General features: G+C 45.7%; 1 protein-coding gene across 1 annotated transcript in view; it reads right to left on the reverse strand.

The window, feature by feature from the left end:
- Positions 1 to 393: 393 nt before the first annotated feature.
- Positions 394 to 17,264, reverse strand: part of unc5b (unc-5 netrin receptor B) — an 86,375-nt gene continuing 69,504 nt past the window's right edge. Inside the window, exons 9-17 of the mRNA XM_080781644.1 lie at positions 10,166 to 10,360; positions 9,076 to 9,537; positions 8,145 to 8,232; positions 7,566 to 7,740; positions 6,000 to 6,239; positions 4,406 to 4,555; positions 2,215 to 2,379; positions 1,791 to 1,969; positions 394 to 1,047 (exon numbers count right to left, since the gene is read on the reverse strand). Of these exons, the coding sequence (XP_080637770.1) occupies positions 882 to 1,047; positions 1,791 to 1,969; positions 2,215 to 2,379; positions 4,406 to 4,555; positions 6,000 to 6,239; positions 7,566 to 7,740; positions 8,145 to 8,232; positions 9,076 to 9,537; positions 10,166 to 10,360 (1,820 nt within the window). The 3' untranslated portion in view covers positions 394 to 881. The remainder of the gene's footprint in view (positions 1,048 to 1,790; positions 1,970 to 2,214; positions 2,380 to 4,405; positions 4,556 to 5,999; positions 6,240 to 7,565; positions 7,741 to 8,144; positions 8,233 to 9,075; positions 9,538 to 10,165; positions 10,361 to 17,264) is intronic.

The raw sequence follows: 17,264 nt of genomic DNA on the forward strand, positions 1-17,264 counted from the left end.
GCGAGGGTTCCTTCCTGATATGGTTCGTATATGCGAGTCGAAACGGTCGGGACGGGGAAATCCGCGCCCGTCTCAGTCTGAGGGGGGGATTCGTGACCACGGTTTCTGTTCACGTGTGTGACAATAAAGAGCGAGTCCAGAGCCTGAGGAGGTTAAAGACCGCCTGTTGTCCACTCTACTACACACTGCATGTTGACATAGATTTAAGGACATAGTGCAGTCACTGGGGTGGGCGGGGGTTGTTCAACTTCAATCATGCACTTTTGTAGCAGCACTAAAGGTATGACAGAGTCTTTGTGCGCTGGTGTGTGTGTGTGTGTGTGTGTGTGTGACGTGTGTGTGTGTGTGTGTGTGTGTTCGCCGTATCCAATACTCTGATTTCCGTGTGACGCAAAGTGGTGTTAATTATTTACAAAGAGCCTGTGCTGCTCGCTTTCCACCCGTGTTTCTCCCTGTGAAAATAATTCACACCACACACACACACACACACACAAACACACACACACACACACTCACGGCAGATGCATCTTCACACCCAATTCACACCGCGCTCCGTTCAACCTTCCAGGAGGGTGCAGCCACGTTGCCTCCAGCTGATCCAGGCTCAGCGGTTACCATAGGACGGTCCGCCGTGGGAATGAATGGCTGTATAGCGGGGGGAACGTTGGCCAGAGGCCGACCGAGGGAAGAGACGACGAGGGCAAGAGGTAACGGAGTGTGAAGGAACCGGCATGGTCTAAAGGTTCACGCTTTGTGCAGGACCAGGGGGGTTGTGCATATTCATAGGCAGGTGTTCATACTTTTTTTTCGTCGTGGTGGCCCTGAAAACTAAAAAAATAAAATCATTGCGCTTGCTCTCTCTCTCTCTCTTGCTCGACGAATCAGCAATCCCCGTCCGTTGTCATGACGACCAGCACCTCACTCTTCCCCATGTCTTCCAAGGCGGTTGCCAGAGAGACCAGGTCTGCGTCACAGTGGTGACAAGCTTCCCATAAGTCCAGTAGAACACCTGTGGGGCTAGGCTTTGTTGCAAAGTAGTTTAAGTACCTGAGAGGGTGGGAGAGAGAGAGAGAGAGAGAATTGTTGTTACTAATGAGACAAATACACTTCTCATTAAAAAAATCACACCCGTGTGAAGTGAGGGGCGCTCCTGTCATCATACAACTTTACGTCGTAGTTGGTGGACATTTGACCCAATTTCTCCTTTCATTGTCAATGGCAATTATAATATAATAAAATCAATAATATATTAAAGTCTAACTCATGTTGATTAGGTGATGTAATGGTGATGTTAAACAAACGGTGCAAACACAAACATTAAACGCCATTAACAAAAAGAGACAATATGACGTAAATGACACATTATGACCTAAATTCTCCCTTCATTGTCAATGCGTTTAAAAAACAAACATTGAACTAAAGACAAACATTAAACCTGTGTATAGGAGGGGCTAGCACCCCTCAATAATATAGCTATAGTGTAGATTTTTGTCCTAACACAAACATGAAATGCTATTGACAATGAATGGAGAATTTAAGTCATATGTGTCTGAGCAAATGATGATGATGTGCTATGATAAGAGCGCCCCTCACTTCACACGAGTGTGATTTTTGTCAATACATACATTCTGCATAAGAAGTACTTTTACATTTGGCACATCAGATTAATGCCTTAAACACCTTTGCACTTTTGCTCAAATTTCCAATACATAAAATTGGCAGCACATAACTATGTATGGTTCAACCCTTCCGCATTTCGCCACCCATCAGGTGCTATGCTATATGCTAACCTGTCAAAGCCCAGACTGTGAGCCAGCAGTCTCCAGTCACAACCGCGGGCGCTCGGGGCATCCAGACTGGCGCAGATCTTCTGGCGGATGGAGGCGGGCAGGCGAAAGGCATAGGGTCCCACTTGAGAGGAGGGCAGGCAGGTACCTCCCGATGGCAGGGGCGAGTGGGGCGGAAGGGTCTGTACGGAGAGTGAAAGAAAGAAATACCAACATGAAACCATATGAAATTACCTTCTCTTATTACTGATTGAATGAATGAATAACAAGCTTGTAGACTGTACGGTGACTGTATTTTCACAAGGTCAGGTCTAATTTCTTTTTTGGGTCCTGAGCTAAAAAAGTTGGGGAACCCACTGTATAACTAGTAACTACTGTATATATCCCCAGAGGTCTAATACTGTCGTCCATATATATAGCACTGTACCTCCTGGATGTCTGTGTGCAGCTGGAATATCTGCCCCTCCCCCTCCACCTGCCGAACGCAGATCTTGCAGCTGAGCTGCGACACGGCCAGGCTCCCTCTCTCCAGGCTGAAGCTGCAGTGGAGCGGCCTCTGGCTGCCACTCCAGATGTGGTAGAACGGAATCTCCTGTCACACGCGCACGCACGCACACACACACACACACACACACACACACACACACACACACACACACACACACACACACACACACACACACACACACACACACACACACACACACACACACACACACACGCACGCACACACACACACAGACGGTAGGACGTTTAATGACAGGCAGGCCGCAGAACCAACGTCCTACTCAAGACATTATAGCGTCAATCGTGTTAAGCTGAGAACATGGGGGCAGCGGTGGCCTACAGGTTAGAAGAGCGCCCTTGTTGCCGGTTCGATTCCCCGGACGGGCAGGAAAAATCTGGGTGGGGAAGTGATTGTCATCACTCACCCAACACTACTGAAGTGCCCTTGAGCAAGGCACTGAAGCCCCAGCTGCTCCCCCCGGAGCTGCTTAGTGGCCAACAGTATAAGACTGTGGTTGTACTGGTCAGCTCCCAGGTTTTAAGTCTGTGTGTTTCTATGTGCAGGGTGTTGCTGAAAATGAGCACCTGTGCTCAGCTACTTCCCTGGGTAAATAAAGAATTAAAAAAGAAAGAAGAAAAAAAAGCTGAGAACATGTATGTTCCTGGTGCCAGGTGTTCTAATTGATGAAGATACTGCAGACCTAAAGACCTCACTGCTGAAGGAAAACTGTCACCTGCTTGTAAGAATCACCATGTTTTCTATCAAATCCTATCCATATTCTGCAGAGTATCAGTTATGACTCACATTAACTTCTGGCCACAGATTATGCCTTATTGTGCACATGTATTATATTCTCTGTGTTGTTTTACGGAGCACTCTTGGTCTAGGGGCCAAACTAGGGGCACACTATTACAGCCACAGTCTGTAATAGTGTGCCCTTAATAAACCTAAGCGAGCTCATGGCTTGCTGGCAGATGAGTAATCGGATTCAATGACAAATCGCCACCTCCGTACGGAGGCCAGGGTCACAACTGAGCAGGGGATTTAGAGTCACAACAGTGTGCGTCATGCATACATACATGCATACTACCCCAAGTGCCATATGCTATTCACTTCAGTGCACTCGCCAGGAAAAGCTCCTCACAATGACACCGGGTATATGTATTCACCGACCGGGACATTGCAGTATATATACGGAGCACAGCCTCGTCTCGTAGCTGTTAGTGAATTCATAGAGTGCTTGTTTGTTGTTGTTGAGTCACTCGCCCCCGAGTGTTCATAATGCACTCTGCTGACCGTGGTGGCAGAGTGCAACGGAGCATGCAACAGTTTACAGCATTAGCGACTGATGACAAGCTAAGTGTAGCTGTTATGGTTTGCTAGCTTAACCCATTTTGGGCGGGAACCCCTTTTGGTGTTTGAAGCTATTGAAAAATAGCAGATCTACAAGCTCATAGCGCGGCACCGAGTGCCGCGCTACGAGCTTGTAGGTCTGCTATTTTTGAAAAACCCGTGAAAATGTAGCGCAAATCGTTGAGTATGTATTCTTTCAGAGCGAACGTTTTTTAACTCAAATCTTTGCGGTCGGCGGCCAATTACCTATATTTTTGGGGGTCCTTGACATGAAATAGTTTGAGAACCACTTCAGAAAACTGTCAGGATTTAGAAGACATTTGTAGAATCGTTCCCAGGTCTAAATGGGTTAAGCCTCAGTTATACTTGCTTGCGTGCCGGTGTCATGCTTTGTTAAATAGCAGATCTACGAGCTCTCAACGCGTCACACCGGTGACACGTTGAGAGCTTGTATATCTGCTATTCACGGCATTCAACACCAGCATGCAACTAAGTATGAATCAGGCTTTAGATGAAAAAGTCTTTGTTATGTATTGCTCACTACTTTATAACACAGCACTGGCCATTGAATAGCATCTTTCACGGTCGCTTAGCTAAATTGTGTTATATGGCCAGTTCATAAAATACTTCTTGTGTATTTTAGCCCTTTTCCAATAGAGCCAGACTTGTAAAGCACTGACTTTTATGCTGCATCAGAGAATGGCAGCCCAGCGGCAGGCCAGACTGGCTATAGGAGAAAAGCGTGTGTGTGACTGACCTGGTACTTGGCCAGTAATTTGCTTCTCCAGTGGGAGTGAGGGATGTCATGGATGGACAGACGCAGGTTGTGGTAGCTGTCTTTGAAGAGCAAAGGCTTCGGATCCTCCAGCAACACTCCCCCTAAACTTCTCTCCAAGTCCATCACCTCCTGCAGACACACACAATGGGAGACGAAACGGACACAAACGGGTTTTATTTTCATGAGCACCAAATAATGAATACATTCACGTCTGGCATTTCCAATTGTTTGTCTTGTCGACGCGTGTGAGTGGCGCCAGGATACTAATAAATCTTCCGTTTTGCAAAGCACTATACACTATACACAGCACTATACAATGGCACGGCAAATAATGATAATACTTGTGATCACGACAGACTCCAGAGACAACTCAAAGACTGATTGACAAGTAGGACATTTCAAAAACATTAAGGGATAGATAGAGGCTATGGATTCGATGTTCATAATGCCTGTCTATATTTACTAAAAGGTGTGGCACTGCAGGTTTCACTGCGACCGCAATGAGAAAAAAGGCTGCATTGATGTAAATTGCACATTCGTGCATGCAGTATGCGTTCTGCTGTTGAACCGCAAAGAAAGGGACGAGAGCATAATGTAAATGTGTTCATTTGGCCCGCCGATTCATTCATCAGGAATTCAACTCAACTCTCATATCATATAAATGTGTAAAGCCCTTAATCACTGCTACAGTCTCAAAGGACTTTGCACGCCCACAGTTAACAACTAATGACATCAGGTGAACTATGCCTCTGATTTAATGATGAAATTAAATCTAAAATATAGCTGCAAGCAGCTATAAGACGGGGCCGAGCCCAAAGAAGAAAACATGGCTGACTTGGCGTAGGTAGACTGGAGATAATGTCAGTTTTTTTTGGTTACGTTGATTGGCTGAAGGGGTTGTTTGTCAACGCTGTAGTCCCGTAACCAGAGTCGGACTCCATTCGCATTGTACGGAAATGCAATTTCTGTGACGTGGCCAAAATAAGGCCGAAAGGTGGATGGAGCAAACAATTTTGAAAAAACGATAGCACAGAAATGCCAAAACTTCTAAAATGGCGGAATTTTCACAAAAACAAAAAGGGGTCTACTCCATTTGGGCTAGCTTGACCCTAATAACAACCACCACCTCAGTTGTCACCTTTCTTTTTGCAATTAATTTTCACCTTTTCCTCACAATTTCATTGTTATCCCAGTCCCCCCTGTACTGTAGTCCCCACTGGTTCGGTCATTAGTTCATTAGTGATCAGGTTCATATTGAAACACGATGAACATTAATGACCCTCAACAATTCTGTGTTTCAGAAAAGTCCTCGTGAATAAAACTAGACAGCTGTATCGTCACATCACAGTTTAACAAGTCAAAACGTTTGTGTGCATATTTCCCATCCTGTCATTCTTCCAAGAAAACACAGAAAGGGAAGAAGGAGATCAAGGCAAGAAAGAAGAAAGTTTGAGTGCATTTACCACAAAAAAGTACAAGTAAAGGTTCCAGATAATTATTTAGAAGCTATAGTTTCAACAAGCTTACGAAAGACCACGAAACCGTGACATGGTTGGTACACTGACTACAGTACCTTGAGGGCATGGGGGGTGTCGTGGATGCAGTAGATTCGGAGGATGTAGTCGAGGGAGAGACACGGGGCCCGAGGCGCAAACAGGGCCAGCTGAAGGCGCTTGCAGGCGGGCTGCGGGGGACAGGACTGTCCCACCAGGCCATAGGTCCCCAGCTGCTCCATCACCACGTGGCAGCTCTCCTCCTCCACCTGGAGGTAGCAGGGCGACGACAGGGTCTCCTCCCCGACCGTCAGCACCTCCTGGACGGACGGGGGAGACGGAGGGGAACAGCAGTGGTTAAGTATCAATTAAGCCATTTAGGCCTGACGTCGGTATAAAATAAAAAGTCTTCGGAAAGAATATGTTTTTGAAAGATTTGCGTCACATTTTTTATGATTTTTCAAAAATAGCAGACCTACAAGCTCATAGCGCGCCACTCGGTGGCGCGCTATGAGCTTGTAGATCTGATATTTTTCAATAGCTAAAGCATAATATAATGCTTAGTTAAAACACGAAAAGGGGTTCCCGTCCAGAATGGGTTAAATGCTGCAATGTAAAAATACTCTCTCACAAGTAAGGAATTCACAATTTACTTAAAAGTGTTGGTGTCAAAATTAACTTAAAAGGTACCAAAAGTAGAAAGTACTCATTATGCAAAATGTCCCTGTTATGATTACATTACGATAAAATGGATACAAATCTTTTGAAAATAGCATATCTAATAGATCTGTGAGCTTATCAAATGGTCAAAAGTACATACTGTATAGGGTTGAAGTGCTGACTGAATGTATGTTTGGTAATAATAATACAAATCAGCAAAGTAGCTAAGGCTTTCAAATAATTGCAGTGGAATAAAAGCACAAATGTTGTCCCCTGAGATGTAGTGGAGTAGAAGTAAAATACTGAACCCCCCCCCGCTGTTCATTTCAATGGAAGTGGCTCAGTAGTAGTCCTCAATGGTAGTAGTACTCAATGGAAGTGGCTCAGTGGCGCTTTTTTGAAGCAGCCGGAAGAAGAACGCTCAACTTCTGCATTTGGACACCAAAATGTGGTGTTCTAGCTTTGACTAGTAGGCTCGGCGGCTTCAACGTTGGCCAGCCGCTCTGGGGGCTTGGGCTAATATGCACACAAAATAACTCTTCCTACTTCCGACCGGGCCCCCTCCCTATACTTCTTTCACAGGTGTTACCGATGATACTAATAAAGGCTCGGTTTCCATTTAGTGTGCAGTGGTTCTCCAATGTTTTAATTTCAAGGACCCCCTGCATAACTCTCAGATTTACACACGTGTGCAGGGCCATTTTGGAACCCACTCAAGGACGGGTGCATGCTTTTGATCCGACATCCCCAAAAATTCGACCTAACCCTAACCGCACGCGGACGCCACGGGTGGTTTTTAACCCACGGGTGATTTGTTTTACCCGCAGTGCATGTCGGACATTTGACCAGCATGGAACAGAGCCTTCATTAGTATCAGTGGTAGCACCTGTGTTCTTTTTTACCTGTGTTATTTTTAACCCACGGGTGATTTTTTTTAGCCGCAGTGCATGTTGGACCGTGTTGTTTCCAAAAAAATGGCATCTCACCTCCCACGCTCCCTGGTGGGTCTGCGTCTTCAGCGCGAGTGTCCAGTCTGGCGTGGGCGTGTCCAGCTGGGCACAGTGGGGCAGGGTGAGCACCACGGGCCGGTTGAGCAGCATGCAGGACGGGCCACAGCTCACCACGGGGCTCAGCACCGTTTGGCTGCCTTCAGAGGGCAGCCTGGAGGGTAGGGAGAACCAGAACGAGACCCCGTTAGGAGACCTGAGAGACCAGAGATTCTACAAAATGGTCCCCAAACGTTTTAGCCCCTCCCCCTGACCTAACCTAACCTAAAAGTTATGAGTTAACAGAGACACTGCAGAATAGAACAAAGTTTCCAAACGTCATTTCAAACATTATACTTTTCATAATGGCGTACAGTATAGTGTCAGAGTAGCAATTATCAATTAGCTCCAGACTGGTCCTGATTGAAACAATTAATGTGTTTGTTTTATTCAGGGGGAATCAGCAGAAGAGCATTTTTAATTAAATCAAAGTCTATTCCACTATGCATGTGCAACGTGCCTCGCGGCATATGGAGCGGACGAGCGTGAGTGGGAGAGATAGAACTAAAAGTCACTCACGTGGTTTTCTCCCACTTGTTGATAATTAGGTACATCTCGTAGAATTTCCCCTGGGGAATGGCGCCCGGCGGAACCAGCAAGCTCACACCTGAGAGGAGGGAGAAGAGTGACAGCCTTAATTGTCTTATCCGCAAGGGTGACAAATTAATTGGTACCCGTCATGGTTTCATAAGTTCGCCGCGTTTAAAGGTCTGGTGACAAAATTGTAATTTTTATTTTTATTTTTGGGTTTTCTGACCTCAATTGCATCCCAAAAACCTTAACTTTGAACATTCAGTGGATTTTCTGTGGTCTGGGGTTTTCTGAATAATTACTCTCAAACAAGTGCTCTGATCTGCCTGAAATCCCTCTCCTCCCTGCACCTGCCCTCCCCTACGCTTCAAACTAGGTATTTTTTTATGATTCTGGATCCATTGCAAGCATTTGTTTTGCACGAAAAACACTCCTAGGGCTCCACTCCTAGAGTGTTTTTCGTGCAAAACTAATGCTTGCAATGGATTCAGCATGAAAACCTATGAAAAACTAGTTTGACACGTCACATGCTACTTAATTGCTCAATGCTGACAACCGCTCAGCAGGTGGATTCATATATGTACTGTATATAGACTAGAAAATTTTAGGCCAATAAAAAAAACTATACATATATTGAACAAAAAAGCCTGTTGGCTTGCCGGACTAAAAAAGCAAAGCGCTTAACCCATTTTGGGCGGGTACCCATTTTGGTGTCATGCTTTAGCTATTGAAAAATAGCAGATCTACAAGCTCGTAGCGCGCCACCGAGTGGCGCGCTACGAGCTTGTAGGTCTGCTATTTTTGAAAAATCGAAGAACGAATGCCATAGAAACATAGCTTTTTTTCAGAAAACTGTCAGGATGTAGAAGAAACATTTATAGAATCTGATCTGAATCTGATCAAAATGGGGTTAACATACCCGTGTTGGGGATGGTGAGGCGTCCTCCCAGGTTGCCCAGCGTGGCGCCGGCACTGTGACCGGGCTCCCTGGCGGGCACGGTGGTGGCGCTGTGGTGGACGCCGCCGTTGTGCTCACCGCCGTGGCGCTCCCGTCCCACCATCATCGTGCCCGGCGCCGACTTCAGCCCGAGGGTCTCGTGGGCGTGGGCGGCGTGGGCGGCGTGGGCGGAGCAGTCCATGGACGGGGGGGGCAGCTCCATGGACGACAGCGTGGAGGCGTTGTTGTACACCTTGATCTTCAGGCTGGGCAGCGTGCAGGGGTCCAGCAGCGGGGAGGTGGTCATGGGGATCTTGTGGGGGCCCCCGCCGGTGTCCCCCCCGTTGTTGAGGCCCCGCTGCAGGGAGAAGAGGGGCCCGCGGAAGGGCCCCGCCGTGGCCGTGAGGTCCGGGGGAGCCGAGGGGTGCAGGAGGTGAGGGTTGTCTGAGAGAGGACACATAGGAGAGGAGACCAGTCTGTTAACCCACTTCATGTGTCGTTCGGTGGGTCCTTTTTTGAGCCCCTCCTATATTCAGCTATTAAGTGTAGATTTTCGTCTTACACAAACATTACATTCCCGTTGACAATGAATGGGGAATTTACGTCATATGTGAGACGAGCAAATCGGCCATTTTTGTCCTACACAAAATTCCCATTGAGCCGTTTTTTTTAATGATTATTCTAAAAACTATTTAGAATAGTGAAAATATTTTCACAACTTTTGAGTGCCAGCCACTCTTGCGTGACAGAGTAGGGCATTCATTTGTAAAATAAGTAAATATGGAGAATATAGATATGAGGGATTCTGCCTGACAGCGACCATATACTGTCGAAGTGTGATGAGGTTCGTTTTGAACTCGCGGTTTCCACGGTGATCGTCACAAAGGAGACAAACGGAGCAATCAGAAAAACAATAACAATGAATAATTGAATATGAATAATAATGAGCGATGACAAATTACAGAAAAATAATTAAGTGCAAAAACAATTGTCATGAGGTGTGTGTGTGTGTGTGTGTGTGTGTGTGTGTGTGTGTGTGTGTGTGTGTGTGTGTGTGTGTGTGCGTGCGTACCCTGTCTGGGAGGCTTATAGTTGCCAGGGTGGAAGGCGGCGGTGAGCGCAGAGGAGGAATCGGTGATGTCTCCGTGGAGATGTCGACACCGTCGGCGGTACGCCAGGATGCCCACGCACAGCACCAGGATCACGCACAGCAACAGCGCCCCCACCAGGCCGGCGTACACCGCCACGCTCATACCCGGAGCCATTGCTGAGAACAAGACAGGAACGCACAGGGTTATTATGAGGTGAAAACAAGACAGGTACGCGCAGGGTTATGAGCTGAAAACAAGACAGGTACGCACAGGGTTATGAGCTGAAAACAAGAGAGGTACACACAGGGTTATGAGCTGAAAGGTACACACAGGGTTATGAGCTGAAAACAAGACAGGTACACACAGGGTTATGAGCTGAAAACAAGACAGGTACGCGCAGGGTTATGAGCTGAAAACAAGACAGGTACACACAGGGTTATGAGCTGAAAAGAAGACAGGTACACACAGGGTTATGAGCTGAAAACAAGACAGGTACACACAGGGTTATGAGCTTAAAGGTACACACAGGGTTATGAGCTGAAAACAAGACAGGTACACACAGGGTTATGAGCTGAAAACAAGACAGGTACGCACAGGGTTATGAGCTGAAAACAAGACAGGTACGCACAGGGTTATGAGCTGAAAACAAGACAGGTACACACAGGGTTATGAGCTGAAAACAAGACAGGTACGCACAGGATTATGAGCTGAAAACAAGACAGGTACACACAGGGTTATGAGCTGAAAACAAGACAGGTACACACAGGGTTCTGAGCTGAAAACAAGACAGGTACACACAGGGTAATTGAGCTGAAAACTAGACAGGTACACACAGGGTTATGAGCTGAAAACAAGACAGGTACACACAGGGTTATGAGCTGAAAACAAGACAGGTACACACAGGGTTATGAGCTGAAAACAAGACAGGTACACACAGGGTTCTGAGCTGAAAACTAGACAGTTAAACTAGTTATCGACCTGGACCCTAGTGTCGCAAGTTCGCAATCAGGGTTACATAATGTGTCCGTGGCAAGTGTCCATTGTATATGCGGCAAATCGAAATTGAATGTCTATCACAAGTGCGCATGGGGATGGATGGGCCCTGGTTGCCACGCAATGCGTGGCAACGCAGAGCCAACACGGGTCAAGTTCACTAAGTATAGACTAGACTAGAGGGTCTAGAAAGGGCATTGTGAAGAAATGTCAAGGAAAACGAGAGGGTAGGAAATGTTTCACAAGAGCACTGCGAATGCAGAACACTTTTGTTTCATAGTCCATGATTGGAATGTAACCTCTAAAAGCCCTGCTGCCTGCTTCAGAGTGAACATATTCTGGTGGAAAAACCCATAATAATAATAATAATAATAACCTGAATTTATATAGCGCCTTTCAAGAAACCCAAGGACGCTGTTATCTACAACTGTATAGTATGGCTCCCTCTGTTTGCCCTGCAAATGGTGGGAAAGGTACTCAAAGTTTTAACTTATATATCAATCAATACTGTGTTTAAATACTGTAGTAAAAAATAAAAATCCGGAATTCAAAATGCACTTGAGTGAAAGTACCAACATATTGGCATCAAAATGTACTTTCTTGCATTTTAAAACTTTAATTCGTTTGCGCTCACACTGCGCTTTATCAACCGCAGTCAGGGAAACGCAGCAGGGAACTTTATCAATGTGTTTAATAAATGATGTGTTTCATAAATTCATAAACTACACAGGGAATTATATGGTGTTAAAATGATACTTCGAGTAATGGTTAGGACGTAAAGTGAGGGCAACGTACAGTACGTGAATGCAGTGTGTCGTCGGGGAGACGGGGACTGGACGTGTGTGTGTGTGTGTGTGTGTGTGTGTGTGTGTGTGTGTGTGTCTGTGTGTGTGTGTGTGTGTGTGTGTGTGTGTGTGTGTGTGTGTGTCTGTGTGTGTGTGTGTGTGTCTGTGTGTGTGTGTGTGTGTGTGTGTGTGTGTGTGTGTGTGTGTGTGTGTGTGCCGAGGCACAGCGGAGACGGGAGCGCAAAATGAATTATCCAACGTTTATGCTCATTCAACCACATCTATCCACAGTAACGTGACATCTTTGGGCTGCGTAAAATATGCCCTCTCCATCTCAAACTTTCCTCCTCATACTCCTCACGTTTCATTTGCTTCATTTCATTTCCAGATTACGTTCACACCTGCAGTGAATCGAAGTCAGGTGCGCTTTGAAGGGAAGCGAAAGCCCCGTTTGTTGGCCAACACTAGAATGCGATTGTTTGATCCGCATCAGACTACACACCTGATCCGCATCACCTGCCAAACGAAGCGCACTTTCCGACAACACACAGCAGGGTTCCTTTTAATCGCAGTAAGGCATCTTGGTGTGAATGAGACAACAAAGTATCGAAAGTAGAAAGTAGTAAAGTACTTATGCAGAATGTCCCATTTAAAGTTTTCAAAATGTATACAAATCATTTGAAAATAGCAGAGATCAGCTATTTTCAAAGGGCCGAAATGTACAGTATAAAGGGTTGAAGTGGTCAATGTATGTTTTGTAATTATTATCAAAATCTACAAAGTAACTAGTAACTAAAGTTTTTCAAATAAATGTAGTGGGGTAAAAGTGCAATATTTGGATCCGAGATGTAGTTAAGTAGCCTACAAGTAAAAGTATTGGGAATTGGAGAAAAGAAAAGTACAAATACCTCAAAATTGTACTTAAGTACAGCACTCACTGTAAGTAAATGCACTTAGTTACTTTCCAACACTGGCAAATGGTGTCTGTCTGTCTGTAAACAGCAGGGTTATGGGGGCTGCTGGGGGGGGGGGGGTCTGACTGGAGGAGAGTCTATGGCCTTAACCTGACCTGCTGTCTGTTAGTTTCTACCTGCTGGGTGAGAGTTCCTGACTGACCAGCGGGTACGCACACGCGGCATGCCGGCCGCTAGCACGTGAGCTAGACACACACACCGTTAGCACGTGAGCTAGACACACACACACACACACACACACACACACACACACACACACACCGTTAGCATGCACGTGCGCTAGACACACACACACACACACACACTCTTAGGAGTAGAGCTAATAAAGGAGAATTTTAAAGAGCTGCTTTTTCTTTCTGAATTCTGATCCAATGATGAGAAGTAAATACATAAATCCTTCTCTAGCCGCACTTTTGCTCTGAGCAGGGAGATGGGGTTCGCCGGGAGCTCATTTGGGACGAAACTGTGTGGACACGTCTCCGACATTATGAAAGACAGAAAAATAATTGAATTGTCGAGCGATCAAAATAAGCCATTTAGCAATAAACCCCGCCGTGCACTGTCGGAGCTGAGGTGCGTTTGTGAAGGATTATTTTTTCCCCTCTATCACTGATTAATGGATACTAGAATTTCTCTGCCCGAATTCGTTTTTTTTTTGCAGGACATCGGTATGGGCAAATAATTATGCAGCCTGCGATTCTACAAATGGATTCTAATTCATACAAAAAAATATAAATAATCTAAAACGACACAGATGCTTTTTTTCATCTTTCCAAAATAGCAGATCTACTGTATACAGTACACGCACGTTCACAATGTGAGCATTCCGAGCTTGCAGATAAGGCTGTTTTTTTTGTTTTTTTTAAAATAGTTAAATAAAATTAAGTTCAGTTTCTCAAATGGAAACTTTTATCAAAGTTTTCCAAGATTTTGCACTCTTTTCTTTTCTTTCTCTCTCTCTCTCTCTCTCTCTCTCTCTCTTTTCTTTTCTTTTTTTTTTTTTTACAAAATCTGGGTCAATAATTAGTGTTCTAGGTCAGGTTCTGTTTAGAGGAAAAGGAGACTAGATGGACAGACACAGAGGAGAGCAGGGAGGGAGCGGCATTGGAAAGAACAAGGAAAGATTAAAGGAGAAAGATGCACTTAACAAGCCAGGAAAGAATTCCAAGAGAAGAGAGAGATAAGGGGGAGAAGCAATGAGGCCATGATGCAGGATGAGAAACACTTAGATAAGGTTGTGATTTGCGGTGTGGCGTGTGGGTTAGTAGAGGAGGACGGGGAGGAGGTTAGTAGTGAGTGAGGAGATAAGGATCCTTGAGCCATGGAGCTGGAACGTATCCCCCACATAAAGGAAATGAGAAGAGGCTGGAGGGGAAAGCCCAAGTCACCCACTTGAACCCTACAGTAGTTCCCCCCCTATCCTGGGGGGAACATGCAGTCAACATAGCATCCCTATTCTGGGGGGAACATGCAGTCAACATAGCATCCCTATTCTGGGGGGAACATGCAGTCAACATAGCATCCCTATTCTGGGGGGAACATGCAGTCAACATATAGCATCCCTATTCTGGGGGGAACATGCAGTCAACATAGCATCCCTATTCTGGGGGGAACATGCAGTCAACATAGCATCCCTATTCTGGGGGGAACATGCAGTCAACATATAGCATCCCTATTCTGGGGGGAACATGCAGTCAACATAGCATCCCTATTCTGGGGGGAACATGCAGTCAACATAGCATCCCTATTCTGGGGGGAACATGCAGTCAACATAGCATCCCTATTCTGGGGGGAACATGCAGTCAACATAGCATCCCTATTCTGGGGGGAACATGCAGTCAACATAGCATCCCTATTCTGGGAGGAACATGCAGTCAACATAGCATCCCTATTCTGGGAGGAACATGCAGTCAACATAGCATCCCTATTCTGGGGGGAACATGCAGTCAACATAGCATCCCTATTCTGGGAGGAACATGCAGTCAACATAGCCTATCTACTAGTTGTGGTCGGCTGCTTTCAGTGAGGAGATTTGGCCCAAATAATTGTCAAAATACTAAGATTTTATAATGATAATGATAATGTAAATATTCAAAAAATATATACCATATGCAGAAAAGAAAAAGGTTTGTTTTACTGATCCAGGCCGGGACACAATCGATTGATCATAACATGCTGTTAATGCAGGCAAATGCATTTGAGATTTTAAAGTGGGCCCTGATCCAGAAAAAGGTGACAACTGCATGCCCATTAAGTCCGACATCCCGTTAGTCCAACCTATGTGGCCGGTTAAGACTGAGGCGTGGCCTGTTAAGACTGAGGCATGGCCTGTTAAGTGGTTAGATGACCTATAGTTGCATGCGGGTGTTGTGAACCGTCCGATCTACAAGCTCACTCGTGAGCCGTGATCTGATCGGTGCTGCAGCAGAGTATGAAGCGGGCATAACAGCAGAGAAGTACAGTACAGTACAGTACAGTACAGCGGTGCTGCTGGAGAAAAGGTGAGAGGAGGAGAGAACAGAGGCAGGCAGAGGAGGAGGAGGAGGAGGAGGGGAGAACCAAACTGAAACTGACAGCCGTCCGCACTTATTACCAGAAATAGAACAATAGTGAATTAGGAGCTTTATTAGGATGGCAGCTCTCTCCTGAGAGAGAGAGAGAGAACGGCCATAGCGACAAAACAACCGCAGAGACGATTAATATGATGAGTGGAATTTAATGTAATGCCGAATTACTTGTGTTCAGTCTATTTATTTCGATGTCCGTTTGGGTTATGTTACACGTCGGTAAGGCCGAGAGAGAGCGCAATAACATCATGAGATATATGAACAGGAAAAGCGTTCATATCACAGTGCTGAGAAGTCGCCAGACACTATCAGGCCATGACCAGAATCCCTTGAGGTGTCATGGTGTAGAAACTATACAACCTTAAAGAGACTTTTTCTGTGGCAGAAAAAGAGCTGTTCTAGAGAGAAGCCGATTATTATATACAGTATAATACGGTTTGCATGTATTGTACATTATACGTATTACAATTAGTATTAGTATCGTTTGGGTTTTTCCTAAAAACATTAATCTAATGAAGTGTGCTCTTTAAATATAATGTTGGCTGCGGTGATGTGCATAATGATGCACTGTATGCTATATTTACCATTGTCAATAGATACAGCTTCAAATTCAAATTCTATAGAAAATAATTTGCATTTTATTATTGTATTTGTCTGTAACCGAGTCCCTTCACAAATTGTACAGATTTCGATGTAAATTTCCCAAAATGTTCCAAAAAAATAGCAGAAACATATAGCATGTGTTGTGTGAGCTTGTAGATCGCCTCATTTCGGCGTCGTTTGGTGTCGAGGGGACCAAGTAGTAAGTACGGAACCCTGGGGGACGCCGGTCAACAAGTATTAGAATAACTTTGAGCCGTGCTCACACCCTCTGTTATTTATCGCCCTGTCCTGATCCCATGGCATATTCATCTCCAAAGGAATTACTATCACCACTGCCACTTCAAGGCCAATGGATGACAATCAGCCAGAAGCAGTGTGAGGAATGAAGACCAAAAAGACGGTAGACGTTCCCCCTCCATTACAGAAGCTTTCCGTCTAACAACGTGGATGAATATAGTTAGTCAATTGCCAAACCCTGTCTTGCTTCTGAAGAAGGCGGTCGCAACCTCCCCGGGTCCCACAATCAACTGAGAGAGCCTTCGTGTGGGAAACCAAGGCCGCACCGTCGCCTGCACAGCCTGCTGTGTCAATCCTCTCACTATCTGGACTTTGAGACAACGCGACCCTGAGACCCAGATCAAGAGGGCTGCTCAAGATACACAAACAATGAACAATGAACTTTACACACACACACACACACACACACACACACACACACACACACACACACACACACACACACTCCTACACCACACGCCGCCTTTCTGAAGATGCATGTATAGGCCGGGCGCAGCGCACGCTTGCGACCAGCAGCAATAACTTTGGTCTGACTGATGTACGTATATGTGTTTCAAGCCTTATGACCTGCTGTAAAACCGCATGGTGTGCATGGTGTGGTCCACCATCGGTGTGTGAATGTGTGCGCGAATGGGTGAATGTAATGCACCATTTACCATTTCCTTGAAATTAAAACTTGTGAGAAGCAGTGACACAGGACTGACACGCAGTGTGTCAGGAACTGACACACTCTGTTACAGTATAGGTAGGGAGAGAAGGAGTGAGCCAACACACGGAAAGCGACGCCGCGCGTTAGTCAACATGCCCGACAAGACGGGACAGCGCGTGTAATTAGGGTAGACAACGAGGTGAGGCTGTGTC

Source organism: Protomyctophum bolini (assembly GCF_963924005.1).
Source record: "Protomyctophum bolini genome assembly, chromosome: 14".
Taxonomy (NCBI): Eukaryota; Metazoa; Chordata; class Actinopteri; order Myctophiformes; family Myctophidae; genus Protomyctophum; species Protomyctophum bolini.